The sequence below is a fragment of the Daphnia carinata genome, chromosome 1, assembly GCF_022539665.2.
Source record: "Daphnia carinata strain CSIRO-1 chromosome 1, CSIRO_AGI_Dcar_HiC_V3, whole genome shotgun sequence".
NCBI classification, from domain to species: Eukaryota; Metazoa; Arthropoda; class Branchiopoda; order Diplostraca; family Daphniidae; genus Daphnia; species Daphnia carinata.
The window spans coordinates 305,974-327,054 of NC_081331.1; the positions used below are offsets into that span (position 1 = coordinate 305,974).

At 41.0% G+C, this 21,081-nt stretch overlaps 5 protein-coding genes across 8 annotated transcripts; 3 read left to right on the plus strand and 2 right to left on the minus strand.

The window, feature by feature from the left end:
* Positions 1–983: 983 nt before the first annotated feature.
* Positions 984–6,340, minus strand: LOC130691955 (aspartyl/asparaginyl beta-hydroxylase-like). Of its 3 annotated transcripts, XM_057515000.2 has the most exons (11): positions 6,098–6,337; positions 5,501–5,608; positions 5,018–5,272; positions 4,669–4,956; positions 4,313–4,611; positions 4,171–4,254; positions 3,343–3,753; positions 2,344–2,581; positions 1,947–2,287; positions 1,593–1,889; positions 984–1,528 (listed from the first exon to the last, which is right to left on the minus strand). In XM_057515000.2, exons 1-11 carry the CDS (start codon positions 6,144–6,146, stop codon positions 1,187–1,189), a joined length of 2,712 nt encoding a protein of 903 aa, XP_057370983.1. In that variant the 5' UTR covers positions 6,147–6,337; the 3' UTR covers positions 984–1,186. The 3 variants fall into 3 exon arrangements, with proteins under 3 accessions (XP_057370983.1, XP_057370981.1, XP_057370982.1); XM_057514998.2 differs by having other exon boundaries at positions 3,343–4,254; positions 6,098–6,338; XM_057514999.2 differs by lacking the exon at positions 5,501–5,608 and having other exon boundaries at positions 3,343–4,254; positions 6,098–6,340.
* Positions 6,341–6,450: 110 nt separating this feature from the next.
* LOC130691963 (uncharacterized) lies at positions 6,451–9,579 on the plus strand. Its single transcript, XM_057515012.2, has 7 exons — positions 6,451–6,711; positions 7,187–7,324; positions 7,397–7,477; positions 7,554–7,781; positions 7,836–7,896; positions 8,096–9,010; positions 9,069–9,579. Exons 1-7 carry the CDS (start codon positions 6,661–6,663, stop codon positions 9,077–9,079), a joined length of 1,485 nt encoding a protein of 494 aa, XP_057370995.1. The 5' UTR covers positions 6,451–6,660; the 3' UTR covers positions 9,080–9,579.
* An 891-nt stretch (positions 9,580–10,470) lies between these two features.
* LOC130691974 (tyrosine-protein kinase Fer-like) lies at positions 10,471–14,558 on the plus strand. The gene is made up of 11 exons (XM_057515024.2): positions 10,471–10,796; positions 10,865–11,504; positions 11,575–12,019; positions 12,078–12,279; positions 12,350–12,700; positions 12,798–12,857; positions 12,922–12,996; positions 13,051–13,287; positions 13,351–13,717; positions 13,791–14,036; positions 14,114–14,558. Exons 2-11 carry the CDS (start codon positions 10,865–10,867, stop codon positions 14,254–14,256), a joined length of 2,766 nt encoding a protein of 921 aa, XP_057371007.1. The 5' UTR covers positions 10,471–10,796; the 3' UTR covers positions 14,257–14,558.
* A 591-nt stretch (positions 14,559–15,149) lies between these two features.
* LOC130691967 (aquaporin-9-like) lies at positions 15,150–16,993 on the plus strand. 2 transcript variants are annotated; one of them, XM_057515016.2, is made up of 8 exons: positions 15,150–15,277; positions 15,341–15,467; positions 15,594–15,731; positions 15,789–15,851; positions 15,922–15,989; positions 16,047–16,202; positions 16,261–16,322; positions 16,387–16,993. In XM_057515016.2, the coding sequence occupies exons 1-8, from the start codon at positions 15,203–15,205 to the stop codon at positions 16,643–16,645; spliced, it is 948 nt and encodes a 315-aa protein (XP_057370999.1). In that variant the 5' UTR covers positions 15,150–15,202; the 3' UTR covers positions 16,646–16,993. The 2 variants fall into 2 exon arrangements, with proteins under 2 accessions (XP_057370999.1, XP_057371000.1); XM_057515017.2 differs by having other exon boundaries at positions 16,261–16,316; positions 16,381–16,993.
* LOC130691975 (PHD finger protein 14-like) lies at positions 16,487–20,728 on the minus strand. Its single transcript, XM_057515025.2, has 15 exons — positions 20,422–20,728; positions 20,118–20,357; positions 20,005–20,060; positions 19,840–19,948; positions 19,653–19,781; positions 19,489–19,589; positions 19,283–19,419; positions 19,103–19,207; positions 18,856–19,040; positions 18,563–18,795; positions 18,146–18,500; positions 17,643–18,079; positions 17,443–17,582; positions 17,253–17,361; positions 16,487–17,192 (listed from the first exon to the last, which is right to left on the minus strand). Exons 1-15 carry the CDS (start codon positions 20,495–20,497, stop codon positions 17,178–17,180), a joined length of 2,427 nt encoding a protein of 808 aa, XP_057371008.1. The 5' UTR covers positions 20,498–20,728; the 3' UTR covers positions 16,487–17,177.
* Between the last annotated feature and the right edge of the window lie 353 nt (positions 20,729–21,081).

Below are 21,081 nucleotides of genomic sequence, written 5' to 3' on the forward strand. Positions count from 1 at the left end.
GACGGTCATTACAGCTTTTCCGTGGCGATCGGTTATGTAACTTTAAAATGAAATAGTTTCTCTCCATCAGATGAAACCTTTCGGTATCCTTCTGCAGAACAGTAATATATTATTTTAGCGAAGGCAAAAACAAACTTTGTTTTAACAAGTTTCTTGCAACTTTTCTATTTTCTACACGTTTTCATAGCTACAGAAGTCTAAAACTTCTTTCTTGAATTACAGCCTCTACGACGGATCGCCCAAAGTTGGTGGGCATGATTTTGAATAATAAAAGCAATCTGTGCAACACGAAACTCGCGCTTTTTCAAAGTGCTGACAGCGATGTTCATTCGAACTTACAACGTCTATATTGCAAACAGCGTTCGCGTTGGCGCATGAGAAAAAATGTCGTTATCGATTTTGTCCAGTGATGGTGTTTCAAATTGACAAAATACTCTTGACTCACATTCGACGTACATCAAATCTGGCCTTCTTCGCTATTTGCATTTGGTTGCCCATTCAGAAATGTTTCCCATGTTACACGGTTGACTCGTTCTCAAAGGCGACAGGTCCTACCATGCCTACTCTGTAGAGTCGTGGTCCAATTTTATCTTTGCTTCTTGACATGCACACATGAAAAAGACAGGGACTTACCCATTGGCAAAACCAGAGAAGAAAACCATGGGTTTCGATCGGGATAAGCATTAAATAATGGCAATATGGAAAGAGAGTGCTTCCAAGAAATGTACTATCGTTTCGAAAGGATGTTTAAAAGGAGGCTCTCATTTCACTTGAATGGTTTTCCTCGAAAGAAGTATTCACACGATGAACTTGCCTTGGAGAAATATTTCATTCTATATCGAAGCATGACGGTAATCAAGATTGATTCTGTGTAAAACTGGAATACGCTCGTACATCTGTCACAAAGATATTTAGGTTAGCTTATAGCTCCATTTCTCCAGTCTTCAGAGATGGAAGTATGTGCCATACTTGTGGACTTTGAATTGTATCCAAATGCTATATTGGTTTCAGTCCTTATATATAAGGCACTTTGCATTGCAAAAAAAAAACATGGACTTCATTGAAAAAATATAACATGTCACTAAAAAGCACAGAACACAAGAGAATGAATGAGCTTTCATTAAGTAAAGTAAAGCTGCAAGATATTGGCACTTCGTTGGAGGAATGAGAACATGAAATTGAATCTTCAGATAGGGGCTAGGGATTGCCATTCATCTGTCGTCAATTCTGGGTGCCATAGATCAACGATGAGCACCAACCGATAAGACGATCCATTGTGCCAGACTTCATGATCGAAGCTGTCATCAAAAACAACAAATTTGCCTTCCTCCCATGACTTGATAGTGTTGCCCACTCTCAACTTAGCCCCATCAGGTACGACTAGACCTAAATGAGCCCTGAGTCGGCAGTTAGTTGGCCCAGTATGGGACCAAACGTGCGTGCCAGGATGCATGATACTGAATTTGACTTGACCCCGCTTGCACAAGGCAGGTGGGTAATTTTCAATCAACGTGCACGTTACTGGTGCCTAAAAATAGTTAATTGATTATTTCTAACGTCTCTTAGTAACTTGGGACAAACGAAATAAATACTTGATTGCAATGGGCTGCGTTTTTCCTGCCTTGCCCGAACAGTTCAAACTGTTTCCAGTCTCCAGAATCCCGCAATTTCTCTGATTCATTAGCGAAACCCTCAGGACTTTCCAGTGTTAACAAAGCCACTCCTTCGTTACGAATTTGTCGCCAGTTGGCTTCCAACAGATCAAAGAAAGGACCATAGGTAGTTGCTTCCTTGTCCCACCAAGGTTGAGCGGTTAGACGATCTACATTGTACAGGGAACGTTGATCATGAGAACGAAAAACACCTTCCTTCTCTCCATCGGCATAGATCTGGAAATGTAGACAGTAATGAGTACTGCAATTAGAAATGATATAACTAATTATTACCCGTTGGGCTTCTTCGTGTTTCCCTAGGCGGGTCAGTGAATCACCGAGATGAGAGTAAAAGCGTCCGTCAATGACACCCTCTTCACGGGATGCTATTCCAGCCATCATCCATCGAGCTCCGGCATCATAGTCGTTATAAGTTGTTTTCAAAATAAAGCCTAAATGAACCTGAGCGAAACCAGATTGTGGCCATCTTTCCAGAACACCTTCGAGAATAGTGCGAGCAGCTTCCGGTTGATTGGTCAAAAGAAAACCAACAGCTAATTGATTTTGATATTCGATATCATTGGGAAAACGGGCAACCAATCTCTGCTGAATCCTTATAGCTTTTCCGTGGAATCCTGATAAATAAAAAAATAATAAGTAAAAGTTATTGTTAAATAGAAAATTAAGTTACCTCTAAATCGCATTCTGTCGATACAGCGTAAAGCAGACTTATGGTAAAGTTGATCGTCCACTTGATGCTCGAGGTCTAAGACGGCCCTGTATGCGAAGATGGACTGTTCCAAACGAGCGTTAGATCTCTCCACTTCGGCTAGTGAGTCCAGGCTTCGGGCACGGCCATAAAGGGCCAACGCATTGTGTGGATCCTTCTCCAAAATTTGTTCCATCAGAGCTAGCGCCTGGGCTGGCGACTGGATTGAAGGCAATAAGGGATGGACAAAGGTTCAAGGTTCAATGTTTCAAACTTTCCAAACAAAGCCATTCCCCCATTCTCTTGAATGCTTTTCAATTGTGCAACAGATTCTTCTACAAGAAATCTTGTTATCTTTTGCATACTCTTTTGGTTAGTGATTAATAGTTCATGCCGTAAATACTAAGAGGACATAAGTTGGGAAAAGATTAATACTACAAACGGCTACTTGAAACACTAAGGGACATTCTCTAATGATAAAATGAAAACGTATCTCATCTTCTTTAAAACTCAGAGTTTAATTTCAGACACAATCCGCGAACCTTACAGAGATAAGCCCCAAAAACTCATGAAAGTATATCATAATCATTCGTCTGCAAGCGTCATAACAACCTCACACCCACACCACTTTTTTTTCTATATGAGAAAGAGGGCGAAAGAAAATGTCAAAGGTTCGTTGTGATATCGAATAGGACGATCAAAGTAATACTACAAACATGACACTAGTCAAAGTCAGGGAAAAGAATGATTTTTTTATGTTTTTTTGTTTTGTTTTTTTGAGACAGAAGATATTTAGGCAGCTGGGGGAGCCTACAGAAATTTAGCGAATAGAAGATTAAAGGCATTTAAATTTTATTAAATATTCAAAATCGAGTTGTCGTTTGAGCAATTGAAGCAGCCCGACAACTCGATAATAGAGAAAGGGGGCAGTGCCTCACAACTTTAAATTTTATATCACCCAGGTATTTTATTTCAGTTTACCTGATCGACGAGTCGATCTGCTTCCTCCAGATTTTGCATTCTCGAAGGAACATTTGTAACTGGTGCAGCACTTTGCTCCTCTTCAACAAGAAAAGCTTCTGTCGCCACCTGGACAGGTTCTTCTACCACCGAATCGAACCTGTGTTCAGCTTCAGATTGAGTTTCATCTGACGATACGTCTTCTGCAACTGGAGCATCAACGACTTCAGCAGTCTGAGGCACAGGAATGATTTCTTCAGCCACATCATTGGTCTCAGCTACTTCTTCAACCTGAACAATTGGTTGATCAGCCTGGACGTCACTGATCTCAAGCTCGGGTTCTACGGCAATCACAGTCTCTTCTTTAAGCTCTGACTCGATGACTTCTGGTACAGGTACATCGGCAATTTCTGGTTCAGCAACCGCTTCTACCTGTGATTCGGGAAGAGGTTGAGTTTCGGAAACAGTGTCTTCGACTGGCTCGATCCATGAATCCACTGCAGGTTCAGGGACAACCTCTACATGAGATTCGGGCACAGATTCTACGAAGGGTTCTGGAACGGGGATAGATTCCACAATGGGTTCAACAACGTGTTCTACAGGTAATGCGGCCTTTGACTCGGTTTCTTCTTGTCGTTCAGGAAGATCGTCTACTTGAGGTTCAGGAATCACTTCCTGTTCAAGAAGGGATTCTACTTGTGGTAGTTCAAAATCGGCGTCTGATTTCAGAACTTCTTGCGGTTCAGTTTCTACTTGGGGCTCAACTTCTAACTCTTCAGCAAGAGTTTCTACATTCGCTTCGCGTGCAACTTCTATTTCGGGTTCGTCAAGAGCTTCTTCTTCACTCACGATTTCTTCTTCAGCTTGCACTTCTTCAGGGTCTTCTGCCAACTGAGCTGCTTCTTGTTGAGCTGCCTCTTGAGCCAATATAGTCTAAATTAAACGATAGATTTTGAAATATTGGCAAAAATAAACTAGATAAATAAATTACATCTTGATTCCTGGCTTCATCTAACTCTTCTAGTACGGCTCTAAGATTGCGTTCCAATTCAGCTGCTTGCTCTAGAGCGCCATCAAAAACACTGTCTGACGTATTCTTTACGAGTTCATCTAATTGACTTCTTAAAGGCTCAAGGCGTTGACTAATTGTATCGATGACGGCGTGAGTTAATGACGATTTAGCCATAACTTGTAGGGCTCGTAGCTCTTCGATGCAGCGCACAGTCATAACCCACACTTCATCTACAGCTGCCTGAACGGCTTCTCTTTCTGCCCGCATTGTAAATGACTCTGAAAAATGATGTAATTGAAGAACTGTCTATTCGGTAATAAAGATTGATGTAATACCTTCAGGAACTTCAGCTGGTTCATCCTCCAACTGCGTCTCAAAGTTTTCGCTGGCTTGAACAGTTTCTTCTACGATCTCATTGGTCGCTTCAGGTAATTCTTCAACGGGTTCTGGCACAGATTCTGCAGCTTCAATCTTTGGTTCTTCAACTATTTCAGTTTCTATTTCCCTTATGATGTCTTCTGGTACTTCTGCAATAGGCACAGTTTCAGGGACCTCTGAAGGCAAATCCTTTGCAATTTCAACAGGTTCATCTACCATACTGATGGTATTTTCCTTAAATGATTCTATAGAAGTAACGAAGAAGTTCATTACATGCAAAAAAAAAGCTGGAAATTAATTATATACCTGGCTCCATAGGGGAAGGATCAATTCTGTCGAAATCATCTTCGTAGGCAACGTCTACCGCTGGGGCAGCAGGCTCATATTTCACTGGTGGGGCATTGGTGACGGGGTCTGCAAGACGAGTGAACGTCTCAATTCCACCCATTTCAAAAAATATCACACCAACGGCCAATCCCAAAGACGAAAGTAAGACGAGAAAGATGATTTTCGCGCACGCTCCGCTTCCATCACTTTCTTCCAATAGGGGAACGGTATCTTCTAATAAAATAAAATTGAATAAAAAATAAATTATTAAAAATTTTAGAGTGTTTCCGTTACATTAGCGAAAGGAAGTTGCCATGCGCGTGCTGTTAACGTATCGCTAAACATGAAAGGCATGCCTGCACAACCTGGTCAACAGATGGCCAAGATGCTTCAGTAGTTTTTATATTTCCAGGGTCAACAACACACATACACACACACACACACACATTCATTATTAGACACCTGAATCGTCGGTAGGATGAACAACGAAATCTGCTTCGGTTTCGTCCAGTTGTTGGACATGTGCCCGTTCCTCTTGGTATTCTTCCTGTTGTAAAGCCTCTAATATGGCTATGATTGATAATCACATGATTCAATATGGCGAAATTGAATTCCATGGGTTATATATATATATAAGCCGGTACAAACAATGTCAACATAACGATGGCACGCTCTTTGAAAAAGACGCAGTTTTCCAACGTCGTATGACAACACTTTTGGATGGTAAAAGATGCTAGCTAGGCTTAGTTCCAATAGCACAATTCCCCCACCCGAAGTGACGTGATATTTTTAGACAGAAAATCTCGCAAGGTCTTCAACAGAAAAGAATATAAAGCTTCAATGGCGTCGCACGAGACTTTGCCAGCCAAGCACCTTTTTCAAAATCAGTTTTAAATCTATGATTGAATCTCCCAACTAATTTTCTCTTCAATTTTTACGTACTAAGACATTGTAATAATTTACATGCCCGTTCCAGGCAAGATAAACAATGTGAAGCGACATTTGACTTTACCGGCATCCCATAATTTAGAATGAAAACACAAAACGTACGAGTGTTACCTTTCTTCTTCCTCTTGTCCTTGCGCTTCTTTGTTAGGTCCGCCGACATTATGTGCTGTTATCCCTGATTTTTCTGGAACCTTTCTCTTAAACTTGAGCTTAAACGACTTCAAGACTAGCAACGTCTGAGCTCTCGACACGTTGCACGTTGTTCTCGCTACACACACTTAGACTTAGTAACAGACTAGCAGCAAAGTTCCAACTCACCCAGCCTAAAGAATAGGCGGATATTCATAGCCAGCAGACTACGTTTTCCAAACAACCTTGAAGACTACACCTAGCGGCGAATGAAGTAAATAATAGTATTAAGACCCCCCTGCCGACAACTTGAGGAACTTGAAGGCGTCGTCGGGTATGCAGAGGTATTCATGTAGCAGAGCATACGCAACTGTGTATTCGTGAAGAAGCTAGTGGAGAAATGGAAGCCACTGTTTGGCAAGTGATTGTTTCGATATCTGTACAACGATGATGAAGAGAGTGGACGACTCATTTCAAACTAAATTCGAATGTGCCTTTGGATTATTATTACCTGTGATCAACGTCTGAAATCAATTAAGTGAAACATGGCTTGCAACCAGAGGCTTTTCTTATTCACAATATGCACTCTGCAGCTGGTAAGTCAAACACAAATTTTCTTTGTGCCAGTTACAGTGAAAGTTGGCATTTGTTGACACACCAAACTGGACCATTTTCAGACTTGTTTGCACAATACAAAAAAAGTTTAGAAAAAGATAAAAAAACAAAATAGAAAAACGCCCTAGATGACTGTTGAGACGAAACGATCTTCCCCCTCACATACAAAGAGGGGGGACGAAGCCTCGAGGGCTTTTTGGAAGCCGTCGTCTCTCATTTGAGTGCGTAATTAAGCCAAAAAAGTGTTTTTGGCTCCCGGAATTTTTCCTTTTCCCACAGCCGTTTTGCCGGAAATTGCTCGACCGTAAAACAATTACTCTTGATCTCACTATGCTCTTAAAGAGCCATATGAATTCCTTGTGAACTGTTGATTACGTCTATTGTAAACAAAGAGTTTGTCGTAACAAACTCACGCTTTTTCTCATGTTCTTTTCTTCTCTTTTCATCATTATTTAGATCTCAACAACAGAAAGACAAGTATTTGATCTACTAGGCTACCAGTGGTTACCCATTGCTGCCAACTTCCTCCATATCATCTTCATCATCATTGGTTTCTTTGGTGGTTATCAGTACAGGAAAAGTTATCTCATCACTGTAAGAAGCCACACACGTTTTTGTACAGTTGCCAGAATCGAAAACTGATAACCCTGTCTTCTTTTATCTTAGTTTGCTGTGTGGCTCTTTGTGTGGTTGGCATGGAATCTTTTCATCATCTGCTTCTACCTCGATGTTGGTGCACTAGATAAGGTGAGTCAAATAGAAAAAAAGTTTTTTTGTTTTTTTTTAAACTTAACTTTTTTTTTTGTTTTTTTTGTGAATCTAGAATAGTGATATACTCAACCTCGGAACGGGTGCCGCTTCATGGTGGGAAGTTAATGGAATTGGGTGCCGGCCTTACTTTACTGTCAACGGATCATTGGCAACACCACTCCACATTAACGTGCAGTTAGCTGATGTTCTCCGACCGCCCCGACCCGATTGGGTTGACGGTTGTCTTCTCAACTACTACTATGTTGAAGTTATTCATGCTGCTGTGCAGCTTATATTAGCGGTATTCAAAACCAGTCTTAGTATGGAATTCGCTTTTAAAGTTTTTCGTTTTTAGCCGATCGCGTTCTTGAGTGCAGTTCTCATCCTTCGAAGATATACAGTTGAAGAAGAAATGTGTAAGTATTTTTCCTTGGATGTTATCTTATAGGAATTTCCGGTAGAAAGTAACACGGAATGCCACATTCACGATTAGAAGTTGGCGTGACTGACCTTCCGAGAATAAATACTGTAAATGTTGTTGAACTTGGTTTGAATTCTCACTGCGGGTCCAGCCAGTTTTATGCAAAATGTAAAACATACCTTCTTTTGATGCAGATGTTCAACGCAAGCCACGTAGCAGAGCCACGTCTTTGTACTCGGTCCAGTATAGCTCCACTCGTGGTCGGAGTTCACCGTTGGATGATGAAATGGAACTGAACACTCAGCAATTGAACACAATTAGCAACAGTAACGACCCTAATCGACCAATGACTCCACGGCGAGTTAAACGGCGAAGCGGACGTGGCAGCGGACGACATTCTCGGAGTAGCCAAAGGAATCGTGCCAATACGAATCCTGCTGGATACAATACAGGGACATCCGTGTCTGTTGGCATGGTCAATGAAGCATATAGTAGTGGTACATTATCAGGACGAGAAATGCAAAACGGCACACTGACCTCGACGCGAAGTAGCGGAAGAGAATCTCTGCGCAAGAAACGTTATGTTAATCCCGTCAATAGGTTAATGGACGAGTCATCAACGTCGAATGATTCGATGCCAGCTTTGCCGGCCTACTTCCCTTCATCTCATCCCAATGGCGGTTACCCACCACCACCTCCAGTAAACCGCGAGCGGTTACCCAGCCGATCTGGTCCGCCGCCTACTAGTCGGCCACCGGCTCAACTTCCGCCGCATCCTGCTGGCCATTCGAATCCACTTTACCAAAGTTCTCGCCCCAATTCAGTCTATTCCGTTTCAGCAAATGTCGATCTCGACTATCGGCCACCTTCAGCCCATTCGAGCTACTCCAATTGGCATGGGCAACGAAGTGCTATGCCACTACCGGCCAACGGGCATACGAGCAACAATTTGCATGGCCATTCTCCAACACCCAGTACAGCAACAACCACCAATGTTTCAACTTTTGGCGTTTCATCCACTACATATGACGTGGGCACCATGTCCAACGGATACACGCGATCAGCTGTTCATCAGAATAATTATGGTTCTAGAAGTGGATATGATCAAGGTAAATTTAGTTAATTGCGTATTACCTTTAGAAAATGAGTACATTTTGTCACTTCCAGGTCATTACTGATAGTCTTTGCTTGAAGCCATGGTTTAATAATGCCAATGAAATGGAGGATACGTTTGATATCATTGCCTACTCAATCCAGTCTATCGCCATCGCCCAGCGTGGGCTCCCAGTTCCAAAACGGAACTACATTTATAATCTTGTAAATAGTGTAGAACGACATTCCGGAAGCCGGACAGGATCTTCAATCGTTGTCTCGTACGTGAAATCTCTCTTGCTGTTTTTCTAGTAAATATGTGTGGTTTTGTGCGTGCCGAAAATGTTCGTCATTTTTGAATTTCCATGGAAGGATCCATCCGAATAGTCGCCTCTTTTATGGTAATTCGGGTGTGCAGAAAAGAAATTTTCTTTTCGTAAATGAATATGATGTTTTCTCTCTTGTGTGCCTTTTGTATGGTGCATTACCAGGAGGCCTTTAATGCCATTAATCCATTGCACGTTTTTATGTTCCATTTTTCGACATGCCCGTCCATTGTTCGTGTTTTTTTTTTAATTCTTTTCATTGGTGAAAAGAATAAAGGTCTACTTTTGAAACTTTAACTTGTATGGTTTCGTTTAGTTATTTTTCTTCACGTAATTTTCGTTGTAATGAGGGTACGCGTGATTGTCGCACGGTCGTAGCTCTGTGACCCAATAGAACACAGTTTTTACTGCTGATTCACGAGCTAATAAATAATTCTGGTTCTGTCAAGAAAAAAAAAATTTGAAACTCCAAACCGTCCGTCTCTTGAGGCTAGACGATGAAACTTCTAGAACTCACCGAGGAAGTTTCTTTCGAGTCACGTCAGGTCCGTCAGCTAAAATTAAATCGCTGGCGAGCGCCCTCCAGGAAAGGGTATTTTTATTTTGCTATGCTGAGGGTGGCTGATCACTCTGGTCCGTCAGGTATTGCACCGATTGGACAGTTTATAAATACATGTTCATTCACAGCGTTGCTGCTGTTTTTGGCAGAGTACCGGAAATCGCGTTTTTTTCCATTTCATAAGACCATTCCGGTTTCATCTTTGTTGCAGCCGGAAGTGTTTTCCACACTTGAAACATTCTGTGTGCGTGGGTGTCCTGTTCTTTTGAGCGTAACAACTTGGATATGTTGTTTCGTCATCCAGGTAGTATGTACACCTAGTGCCAACCCAGCTCCCGGCTGCTGATGACTGTGTAGGACCCGAGTTAACAACACGCAGCATTCTCACCTCGGATTTCTTCGGTGGTGGTTATTCGTTGTAATCGAGCTTCTAAAGAAACTTAATAGATGGCAGCGAACTTTAGTTGACTTACCTATTGTAAAAAACAAAAAAAAAACATACCTTGCGGCAGGCCAATCCCAGATTCTTCATGCGGGTTCTGTTGTCATCATGCACAGCAGGTGAGCACGCAACAGTTTCACATCTTCCATATCTCTTCGCGTGAGTGGTGGGAGTGGGATAACATACCTTCGCAATTGTCTATTTTATCGACCAAGTTTTTATTGCGAGGCCACTATCGCCAAAAAGGTCTATCGTCCGTCGTTTTTAGTTTCCTTTGCAGCCAGGTTTCGTAAAAGGTGTACCCACACACCTGATTGAAGAGCCAACTTTAGCTTCGGGCGTGAATTTCTAATCAAGTGTCGGACATTTTTTTCCTTTAGCCATCACCCTTTCAATTGAACATCCATGTTGCAGCAGCTACATGTCGCAGAAGCTCTTGGTGAAATGTGTAGCTAACTAATTTTTTCTTATCAAAGGTAAAGATTTGTTATCCTCTACCATTATATTACATTATTGTTTACTTTTATTATACCACAATTTCTAGATGGGGTTCTCTTCTAGCCTTCAAGGCAAAAATTCCCATGAAGCACTATTGGTACGACAGGATGCTGAGTTGAAAATTCTTGAGAATCTCAAGCGGTGGTTAGTGCTTAGGATAAAATGTGACCGAGATTATGCCAGTGCCTTAGTTTCTCTCTCATCAATTACATCTAAATTTGAAAAAAGTGAAGAGCTTTCTGGAAGTTTGTTATCGAAAGCTGTGCACACAGCTATTGAAAATTCTGAAACAATTGCTGGTCTTCTCAAGCAGAATGCAGACTTTTTATCAAATGTTACTTTAGAAAAATTAAATGCAATTTTAAATGACAAGAGAAACACACGCAAATTCTACCAAGAAGAATACAGTAGGCTGGTTGCTGAATCAATAACCCTTCAAGAGTCAGTTCAGAGAGCCAAGAGTGAATATGAAAAATCAGTAGATGGCTACAAAGTAGCTTATAGCAAGTATGAAGAATTGACATTAAATCCAAAGAGTAAAGGAACTGGTAAGAAATCGGAGGAAGTTATAAAGGAAAAATTTCAACGTGCTGTTAAACGCTTGCACATCGCTCATAATGACTACGTGCTTCATCTCCTCGAATCTGCAGACTATGAAAGAGATTTCCGCACCGTTCTCTTACCGGGTAACACTGTAAAATTGTATAAATACCTTCTTACCATTTGTTCACGTTTGTTTTCGTTTCCTCACGTCAGGACTACTGGAGTTCCAACAGGTTGTCCAAGAAGACATATTACATCAATGCCATACTGTCATAGAAGAAATATCGCAATATTCCGACTTTAGCTCAGAGCCATTTAAATTACTATTTAACATGCTTCAAGCACGCGTGAATGAAATTAACCCAGAAAGTGAATTTAAGGAATTCATCGAAAAGCACAAATCAGCCCCGGTTGCTGCCCAACCCCCAATCTTCGATGCAAAATTAAGTGCCTTACAGGATAATAGCCATTCCAATCCACTGAGGCCGGACCGAGTAGCTGTTGATGATTTGACGTTGGAAGCACTGAAGCAAAAACTGCGTTTACTCGAACAGAGACTCAGCTCCGTGCAGAACGAACTGGCACTGAAGCAAACTGCATTACATAAATTGGAAGCTGAATTAATGGCGCTGAAAAAAGAAGGGTCATCGGAAAAAGAGTAAGCACTCGATCAATTACAAGCTTTGAGCAATTCTAAACGACTTCCCTTATTGCAGATTATCAAACATCAGACGTCAGATTGAAGGGTGCAGGCGACAAGTAGGCGAACTGCGCTGTCTAGAGCTAAAATGGCAGCGTCAAGTGGACACGATTGCTGAGGCCGTAACGGCGTTGTCCGGGCAAGTGCCTTCAGGATGTGAGCTGCACCTAGTAAACGAATCGGTATCAACATCAGTCAGCCTGGACGAACTCACGACGGTAAATTTGTGCATCATTTTTATGCACGTACATTAAAGCTTGAGCATGAACTAAATGCACGAAACTCTAGCCCTCCTTAATGACGACGGGAAACAACAATACATCGCTGGGTAAGAGACGAGGCCAGTCTTTGGTGGATATTTTAAAACGGCCATTCAGTCGTAAGTCGATGACACCTCCAGCATCACCGGGTAGCAGATTGAAGGCCAATCAGGAAACAAGAGAGGAACCAACTACAACAAAAATGGACGAAGCAACAGGAACACAGTTTGTTCCGCAGGAAAGCGGAGCTACACCTGAGTGTGAGGAGAACGTCGTTCCATCGTTAAACACTCTTGCAACACCTGTCGTAGAAAATGGCCAGAATCTTGATATTTTCCCACTTCCTCTTCCACCTACCCCGAACGCCTCGCCAATTGCAGTAAGTGTAGCATGAAATTGAATAGTGCAGCATGACGTCATCGATTCTCTTTTAATTTTCTTATTTGTTAAACTAATATACTTATTTTTTCGTGTAGAATGCAAAAATTGCTGCTGGATTATCGGAGAAGGAGTGGTTTCACGGCGTACTTCCTAGGGCAAGCAATTTTCAATTTGACTTTGTCCTTGTGCCTCTCTAACACGTTCACTTTTACTTTGTAGGAAGAAGTGGTCCGCTTACTTGTCAATGACGGCGATTTCCTTGTTCGTGAAACCATGCGTCATGAAGAACGTCAAGTACTGTTATTGTGATATAAATCGTTAGCCTTTCTCTAATATGATTGCAAATAGGTGGTGTTATCAGTAGCCTGGGCTGGGCACAAACACTTTATCGTTCAGACGACTGCCGAAGGACTGTATCGATTTGAAGGTCCAGCCTTTCCAACCGTGCAAGAATTGATTGCTCATCAGCAAGAATGCGGATTGCCTGTCACTACCAAGTCAGGTGCCATTCTGAAACGATCAGTACCCAGAGAGACATGGGAGCTGAACAATGATGACGTCGAACTAGTTGAAAAAATTGGAAGTGTAAGTCATTATTGCTCAAAATTGAAAGTTTCAAAAAAATAATTTCTTCTTACCTTTGCATAGGGCAATTTTGGAGACGTATATAGAGCTCGATTGCGCCATACTGGCGTCTTGGCGGCCGTTAAAACTTGCCGCCATACACTTCCTGACGAGCAAAAAAAGAAATTTTTGCAGGAAGGTCGAATATTGAAACAATACGAGCACCCAAACGTTGTTCGTTTTATTGGTATCTGTGTCCAAAAGCAGCCTATCATGATTGTTATGGAACTGGTGCCAGGCGGCTCGTTATTGAATTACCTGCGTCAAAAGAACGTTCAGCTAACCACCAAACAATTGATGGCTATGTGCGTGGATGTCGCCGCTGGCATGGCCTACTTGGAATCACGTAATTGTATTCATCGTGATCTTGCTGTTCGCAATTGCCTTGTTGGTAAGTTTAATTTACTTCGCGTGATTGCCTAGGGCAATTATTAACAAGGTCTTTTTTTAAATTTGCACAATAGGAGAAAATAACGTAGTTAAAATCTCCGACTTTGGGATGTCCCGTGAAGAACAAGAATACATCGTATCGGATGGAATGAAACAGATACCTATCAAATGGACAGCTCCAGAAGCGTTGAATTACGGAAAGTACACGTCACTCTGCGACGTTTGGAGTTTCGGTGTTCTATCCTGGGAAGTGTTTTCTAGGGGTGGAACGCCGTACAGTGGTCTCTCTAACACAAGATCTAGACAAATGATTAGTGCAGGTATTCAAGATACGTGTTTCCAAGTGCTCTAAAGTTCGATCATAATTAGTAACCTGATTTTCTACGAATCATTCAAGGCTATCGAATGCCTGCGCCTGAAGGAACTCCTGATGAAATGTACCGATTGATGCGTCGTTGTTGGGAATATGAACCTGAACGTCGGCCGCATTTCGAAGAAATTTGTGGCCTATTGGACGAGATGATGAAAGAAATGTCATAATTAATCGAACACAAAAAAGCCATATAATGATCAAATCAATTAATCCCATCACGATTTCGTTTGATGATGAAACTGGCAAGTTACGGTGCTACACGTCTTTTTATCAAGTTGCATGCAAGTTTATAATAGTTCTTGTTTTTGTTTTCAAAGTATTTTAAAGCTAAAATCTATTTAAATTATTGGCCTAAACAAATTATACTGCCAGGTCTAACCATTTGCATTTGTATTAAAAGAAAAAAGAAAAAAAAATGTTTTCCCTTTTCTTCTGAAATGCAAAAATAAACCGTCACATGTGCCTTAAATCATTTATTCTTGTTTGATACTGACCTAGGGACACAATCCATTCAGCGCCAGATATTGCATTATAGCCAAATTAGAGTTGTAGGTGTCAGGAATTGATGAGGTTAGCTTTATGATTATTGCCAGTCACGATGTGTTCTTGTTAAGTCTTCCAATAGAACCCTACGCAGGGACATGCGATGAATTATTTAAGATAAATGTCGTTTTTCACACAGCCAATTGTTGATCCACTTGGACATGACACATTCATAAAAGCTGACCTATCCACAGCAATTTCTTTCACACGCAGTCTACAGCCCATAGCCGAAAGTTCCATGCCTTCGGCAGTCCCGAAAAATTGCAACAAGATTGGTAATGAATCAATAAGTGGCAAAAAATTGAAAAAACAACAATCGATGAATACGGCGAAAGGGAGAAACCTTACCCCGTTCCGTTTCCGTTGTTGATTTTTTTCCTCATTTCAAGTCTGTTTTCAATGAGCCGTCCTTTGCATGTTACCGATTGGTTGGACATGATTTTGTTTTCCTTGTGCTATGACCAAACCAATCGTATATTAATATTTGCATTTCAGGCTCTCAACTTCAGACTCTGTTTGGACTTCGGCTGAGCAAGATTGACTGCTGCAAATACAGTGTCCCTGATTGAAATGCGTCCGAGGTTTTGCATTCCACTTATGGTACGCGCTGCCTTTGCAGAGTTTGTTGGGACCTACGTTTTAGTTGTAAGTAAAAGCAATTTTTTTTTAAATTTGATTTTAATAATCTAAGACATTTTTCAAACGAAGGTTATCGGCAACGGAAGTGTAGCGCAAGCTCAGCTAACTCATGGCCAGAAAGGGGACTATTTCGCCGTCAACTGGGGCTGGGCTTTAGGCTGTATGTTAGGCATCTTGGTATCGGCCAACGTATCAGGTATTGCCCCTTCACTTTAGTTTGCCTTTACGTGTATAGAATTTATTATTCAAACTTGCACGATCAATCAAGCGTTTGTTAGAAAGTAATGTTTTTCTTACCTGCTGATTGATTTTTTTGTTTTAGGTGGCCACTTAAATCCGGCAGTGACGCTGGCCCTGGCCATTACTCGTAAGTTTAAATGGAAGAAACTTCCAATCTATTGGCTTGCGCAATATCTGGGTGCTCTGGCCGCGTCTGCAACAGTTCTTGGCGTTTATTACGGTACATTGAACTTCCAGTTTTCCTATTGAAATTTGCTAACTTTTTTGATTAATTAAGAGGCAATCATGGAAGGCAGAGTAAATGGAGAATTTCGCATTCAAAAAAATCCGGCTGACCCAGGTACTTTAAACCACTTACCTTTGTTTGTATAAACTGCTATACAAAACGATGTCAATGTCAAATGAAACAGGAACGGCGGCGATCTTTGCTAATTATCCAGCTCCATATTCGTCGTCGGGTCTCTGTTTAGTTGAAGAGGTTAGTAGTTACTATACATGTCAAGGAACGTATCATTTAACTGTCATTTTCTTGTAGATTGTGGCTACTATGATTTTCATGTTAGTCATTTGTGCGACAACAGACAAACGATATTCTAAGGTTCCTGCCTTCTTGCAACCTTTCTATATCGGCTTCGGCTTGTTATCCATGGGATTATCCTATGGGGCCAACAGTGGTTACGCTTTAAACCCGGTGAGTTCATTATTCTAATGTAGATAAAATATGAATGAATACTGATTCATATTTGAAGGCTCGCGATTTGGGACCTCGCATAACATCGTACTTAGGCGGATGGGGCTCTGGAGTCTTTAGGTAAGGAAGTTTTCTATAGGTGAATACTACTTTCATTGATTGCAAACATGTTTGGTACTTTCAGTTTCAGAGATTATAACGGGTTTTGGATTTTCATCGCCGGGCCCCATATCGGAGCCATTTTAGGAGTCTGCATCTTTGAGCTTCTTATAAAGCTCCGCCCATCCGACAAAACCGATCTAATGAAGGTCGAGCATGAAGAACAAATACAACGGAAGGAACAAGAACGACTCGAGATCGAATTAAGCAACGTTAAAGCCATACGTGAGGAATACCATGCTTCACCAGTGGTCGAGTTGCCAAGGATAGGCCTACGTTGGTAGGCCATCTATGGAGGATGATGTGAAGCTTGCTCTTGTAGCAGCATCCGATTGACGACAAAGTATCGATCTTCCTTTAATATCGATAACATGTTGGATTGAGTAGCCGTAAGATTCCGATGTCGAGATGACCGCTCTAACTATTGTAATTAGCCTCCACGTAACCTACGAAAAAGCACATGTCCTAGAAGAAAAATCCACCCTAATAAATTAACACCCCGGAACTAATTATTTTTTCGTCGTTCATAGATTTTTGAAAACCTAAATACTTAGCTTGTTCACGTTATGTAAAAGATGACATTGAGTTATTTTCAAGGGGACCGGGAAATACACTCTCGTTTTGCCATATAAGTTAGTGTATCAACATTCTCTGACAATTTTGTTTGGTATCAAAACCTAGTTCAATCCAAACGGTTTTTTCTTTTCCATACGTGACACTGTTGACCTTCATTAGTTTAGCATATTCAAACATCAAATCAGAAATACCGACGAAGGACGCTGACAAACGATGGGATAGGCCTGTCATGGAAAGCATTCAATCACTTTGTTCCTAACAAAAAGTGACACTTGATTAAAATATAACTGAAGAATGTATAAAATAAATAACTACCGAAGGGTCGCACTCAGCGCAGTGCCACGAATAACCGCGCTGTTTGGGCGTTTTCTTGAGAGGTGGATCAAGGCAACCAAAATGAAACACTCGTTGGCATTCGTCACAACTTTCAAATTGAAGATCATTACCATAGAATTACCACTCAATCGAAAACTTATTTACATAAAACAAGGTTGAGCAGCGTTACCTGACAGTGTCTGATTTAATTCCGTTACGTGAGCAAACTGAACACACAATGGGTATTACTGGAGTACGCATTGCACTCTCAACGTACGCGCTAACAGAGCTTGACTCGGGTCGAGTGGCAGATGGGCTACGGCTTCGGATCTAAATTAAATTTCAGAGGACTAAGAAAATATTACAGAAGGAAATAAATAATATCTTTACCGGCTGTGAGTGGTCCGAATCGGAATTGGTAAAGATGAAAGGAAATCCTGACTGAGTGGCTTTAGGCAGAATCGGTTTCAGTTTGATCATGAGTTTCGGCACTTCAGCATGTTGTGAGGGCGTCGTGGAAGAGTTACCATTAGCCTTATAGGTCGGAGAGATTGTCAGTTGAGTAGACCGTTCGGCTTTAGTTGAAACAGGAGTAGCAGAATGATCAAGTTGCTCAAATCGAACACAGCCTGAAGGAATGGATTTCAGGGATACTGCTAGTCCTTCACTTGTGTCCTCTATTCTAGGTTTTTTCTGTTTGTGCACTAAATAAGGCGAAGCGGATTTCATGACTCGTTTGAGAATCATACGTGGACTCACATCTTTAGCACTAGTGGATCCACTTTGGCCTTCCTGCATCATGTTTGGGAAGCGATTTGAAGGTCCCGCTATAAGCAAAGAAAATCGTAATAATTAAATGCGATTATGTTATTTTTACAGACAGCCAACTGTACCTCGGATATCAGCAACCCAAAAATCTTGTGAACTTTGATTGGAATTTTCGGTTTGAGATGGAACACTCTCTACACTATCTCGATTCGGCCGGATTTTTGCCGGAGGTGACGGCCGGCTGGAACGTCTGCCAGCAGAGGTGTTTTCTTCACTGCTTCTCCGTGGACTTGTGGGACAATTAAAACCACGTTTAGGAGAAACGGCCGACAAAATGTGATGCAATGTGCTCAGCTGATTCCGGAAAGCTGTTTCCCGACTTTTTAATAAATTTTGCTCTTCAATAAGGCAATCATATCGCAACCGCCATTGTTTCTCACTATCATCCAACTCACGCGACTCCTCTTTCATGGAAGTTGTCTAATGATTAACAATGAAAATGAATTAATCGTTACAATGAGATTGAAAACGCAAAAACAAACCTGTTCCCTAAGCTGAGCAATCCTACGTTCTCTATCGAGGACGTAAGCAATAAACTCAACAGAGAACGCCGGTGGTATGTGCCATTTTCGAGGAAGGTCGGCTAATGCTGATACTTGAGCTTCACGAACTTCTTCCGCCTCTACATCGACAGCCATAAGCACGGCTTTGGCGCGTAAACGCCGCACCGCCGACGCAGAGGTAGTCAGTAAACGTGGCATTTTCTGGGTTGGAACTAAACAGAAAAACATTTTTGTTAAGCTGTAAAAAAAAAATTAGAAACTGTGAAACATACCCCAACTTGCGCGAGGCCAATGTTTTGTTTGGAATTTAACTCTTTGTCGTCCCAACTTGCGGAGGATTCGACGCAACGACACATCTTCGCTTTGTCCCGTAGTCAACAGTTCACGGCCTGTGTTTCTTTTATTGGTCCACCATACGAGGTGTCTTTGATGAGATAAATAATTTTGTTTCCTTCTCCTACAATAAATAGAAACGATCGTCAAACAAATAATTAATCGGGCGACAAAAAGACGCGTTACTTGATTGTGCTTTTGTCTGTATGCAGCCTACAGTTTGCGTAGAAAGGATCTGCTTGGACAGTTTCTTCGTGAAATGTTTCAGAAAGAAGTCCCTCGCGTTGAGCACTGTAATCATAGACCATTCAAACCGAAATTAACGATCACATTTTTATACTATTCGTTGAGGAAGCTGAGAATTACCAAGTGACATGGAAAAAAGTTCGGCACATTCCTGCGTCGCAGCCAATACACACTCCTGTTCGACTTAACCATGGATCAGAACAAAGTGAGCACGATTTGGCACCCCAACGAGAATAAGGCATTTCAAACAAAGTAACCTATAATTCAATACAAAAAAAACATCGTTTCGCAAACAAGGTAGCTTTATGTGAAAATTATAATCTTGCCTGTGTCAGCTTGTCTAGTTCACCAAACGCAACCCCAGGTGTATACAAAGCACAGACTAGGTGAACCCAAAGCCCAGTATCTGTTTCTTTGAGTGCCCCTCCTATGAAGAAATATAAGTCAGACTTGATGTAATTGTTTACTATTTAGTGAGGTACTAAATTACCCAGGTTAGGGCACATTTGACAAGGGGGATTTATAACATTTCCCTGACAAGGTTCACAAAACCATGGTTCTGTTGAGCATGATGATGCAGTGCTAGATACACTTCCACTTTCAGTTACACCGTAGCACCCTTTTAATTACAAATGCCAAAATTAGTAATAACACAGGATTCCATTAAAGGTTACCACCTTCATGAACTAAAATTCCACATGAATCACATTCAACTACTTCATTTACATCTGAGCTGTGTGTTCCCAGACATATGCAGCATACTCTAACTTGAGGGATACCTGGGGGCTATAAAAGGAAACTGACATTTAAAAAATGTCTGAAAATTTTTTTGTAATATTTACCAATTGATAGTCCAGCGCTTTGTATGGAACAAAAGGTTCTTGGACCTTCACGGAAACTGAAAGGTAAAATTGTAAAAACAACAGTATGAAACAACTAAAACCTTATGTCTGACCTTCAGTGGCTGGCCCTGTAGATGTTCCATTCACAAGTGTTTTGTTTTGTTCAGATTCAGACAATTCTTCACTCTCTGTTTCAGATTCATCAATTGAATCAGAAGATGAGCCAGATCCAGAATCAGAGTCATCTTCTTCAATTTTAAAATCAGAATCCTCAGATTCTGATTCTATTGTTAATGGGAAAAGTTCAACTGTTGGAGTTGGCTTAACTCTTCTTTTGCTGGGATCCCGGGCCACTGAAAAAGAAACACTAAACTTTAATAATTAATCATTTAAATCAATTGCCACTTCTTGCCGTACACATAGTTTTGTACATAAAATTGATATTTGGCAAATCATCTGGTGTTTTTTTTCCTTTTTCTGCATTTTCACTCATGATGGAAATAAATCTAATAAATGAAAGTTGGGGACACCGAACAATTTTTTTTAACGAGGAACGAAATTTCTATAACTGAAGGAATCTAGCTAATAAAGCTTATTCACTTGTCAGTCAAAACCATTTTCATATAACATAAAACTGGATAACAATTTTGCCATAAGGCAATGCAAATGAACTAGGAAGAGACCCTTATCGGTAACAAATTCGCATTTGCCCGTCGCTGATCAATTTAGAGGGCGCATTAACTGTCTGCTTACGAGCCACCTGGTGGTAATTTAACACTAAAATTAAGGTTTCAAAATCTTCCTTGAAGTATTCTACGACAAGAAAGCTAAAAAATTTTGTAGTTTATTTAATTTGTGCAATTTTAATCTAAATATCAAAATATTACCAGAATCTCTAGTAGTTCGTCTGGGGAGCACTATTTGAGTTTGAGTTAAGCAACTTTTATGGTAGTTTTGTTTTAAGAAAATTAAATGAATAAGGTGGAAACGCATCTTAAGATATTATTAATTCTGTAAAACCATTTCTTATTTCCAAATTCCATACCATGGAGCGGTGAGAGGAACACATGGGCGCGA

Bases quoted from the DNA above. Each gene is read 5' to 3' on its own strand.
- LOC130691967 (XM_057515016.2), top strand. From the start codon at position 15,203: ATGCGTCCGAGGTTTTGCATTCCACTTATGGTACGCGCTGCCTTTGCA. The intron at 15,732-15,788 runs GTACATTGAACT...TGATTAATTAAG, and splicing joins AGTTCTTGGCGTTTATTACG to AGGCAATCATGGAAGGCAGA. The intron at 16,323-16,386 runs GTAAGGAAGTTT...TGGTACTTTCAG, and splicing joins TGGGGCTCTGGAGTCTTTAG to TTTCAGAGATTATAACGGGT.
- LOC130691955 (XM_057514998.2), bottom strand. From the start codon at position 6,146: ATGTCGGCGGACCTAACAAAGAAGCGCAAGGACAAGAGGAAGAAGAAA. The intron at 2,582-3,342 runs GTAAACTGAAAT...CCTTCAATCCAG, and splicing joins CAGATCGACTCGTCGATCAG to TCGCCAGCCCAGGCGCTAGC. The intron at 2,288-2,343 runs GTAACTTAATTT...TTTATTTATCAG, and splicing joins CGACAGAATGCGATTTAGAG to GATTCCACGGAAAAGCTATA.
- LOC130691963 (XM_057515012.2), top strand. From the start codon at position 6,661: ATGGCTTGCAACCAGAGGCTTTTCTTATTCACAATATGCACTCTGCAG. The intron at 6,712-7,186 runs GTAAGTCAAACA...ATCATTATTTAG, and splicing joins CAATATGCACTCTGCAGCTG to ATCTCAACAACAGAAAGACA. The intron at 7,478-7,553 runs GTGAGTCAAATA...TTGTGAATCTAG, and splicing joins ATGTTGGTGCACTAGATAAG to AATAGTGATATACTCAACCT.
- LOC130691975 (XM_057515025.2), bottom strand. From the start codon at position 20,497: ATGAGTGAAAATGCAGAAAAAGGAAAAAAAACACCAGATGATTTGCCA. The intron at 20,358-20,421 runs GTACGGCAAGAA...TTTCTTTTTCAG, and splicing joins TTTTATGTACAAAACTATGT to TGGCCCGGGATCCCAGCAAA. The intron at 17,583-17,642 runs GTAAAGATATTA...AATTTAATTTAG, and splicing joins ATTCGGACCACTCACAGCCG to ATCCGAAGCCGTAGCCCATC.
- LOC130691974 (XM_057515024.2), top strand. From the start codon at position 10,865: ATGGGGTTCTCTTCTAGCCTTCAAGGCAAAAATTCCCATGAAGCACTA. The intron at 12,701-12,797 runs GTAAGTGTAGCA...TTTTTCGTGTAG, and splicing joins CGAACGCCTCGCCAATTGCA to AATGCAAAAATTGCTGCTGG. The intron at 13,718-13,790 runs GTAAGTTTAATT...TTTGCACAATAG, and splicing joins TGTTCGCAATTGCCTTGTTG to GAGAAAATAACGTAGTTAAA.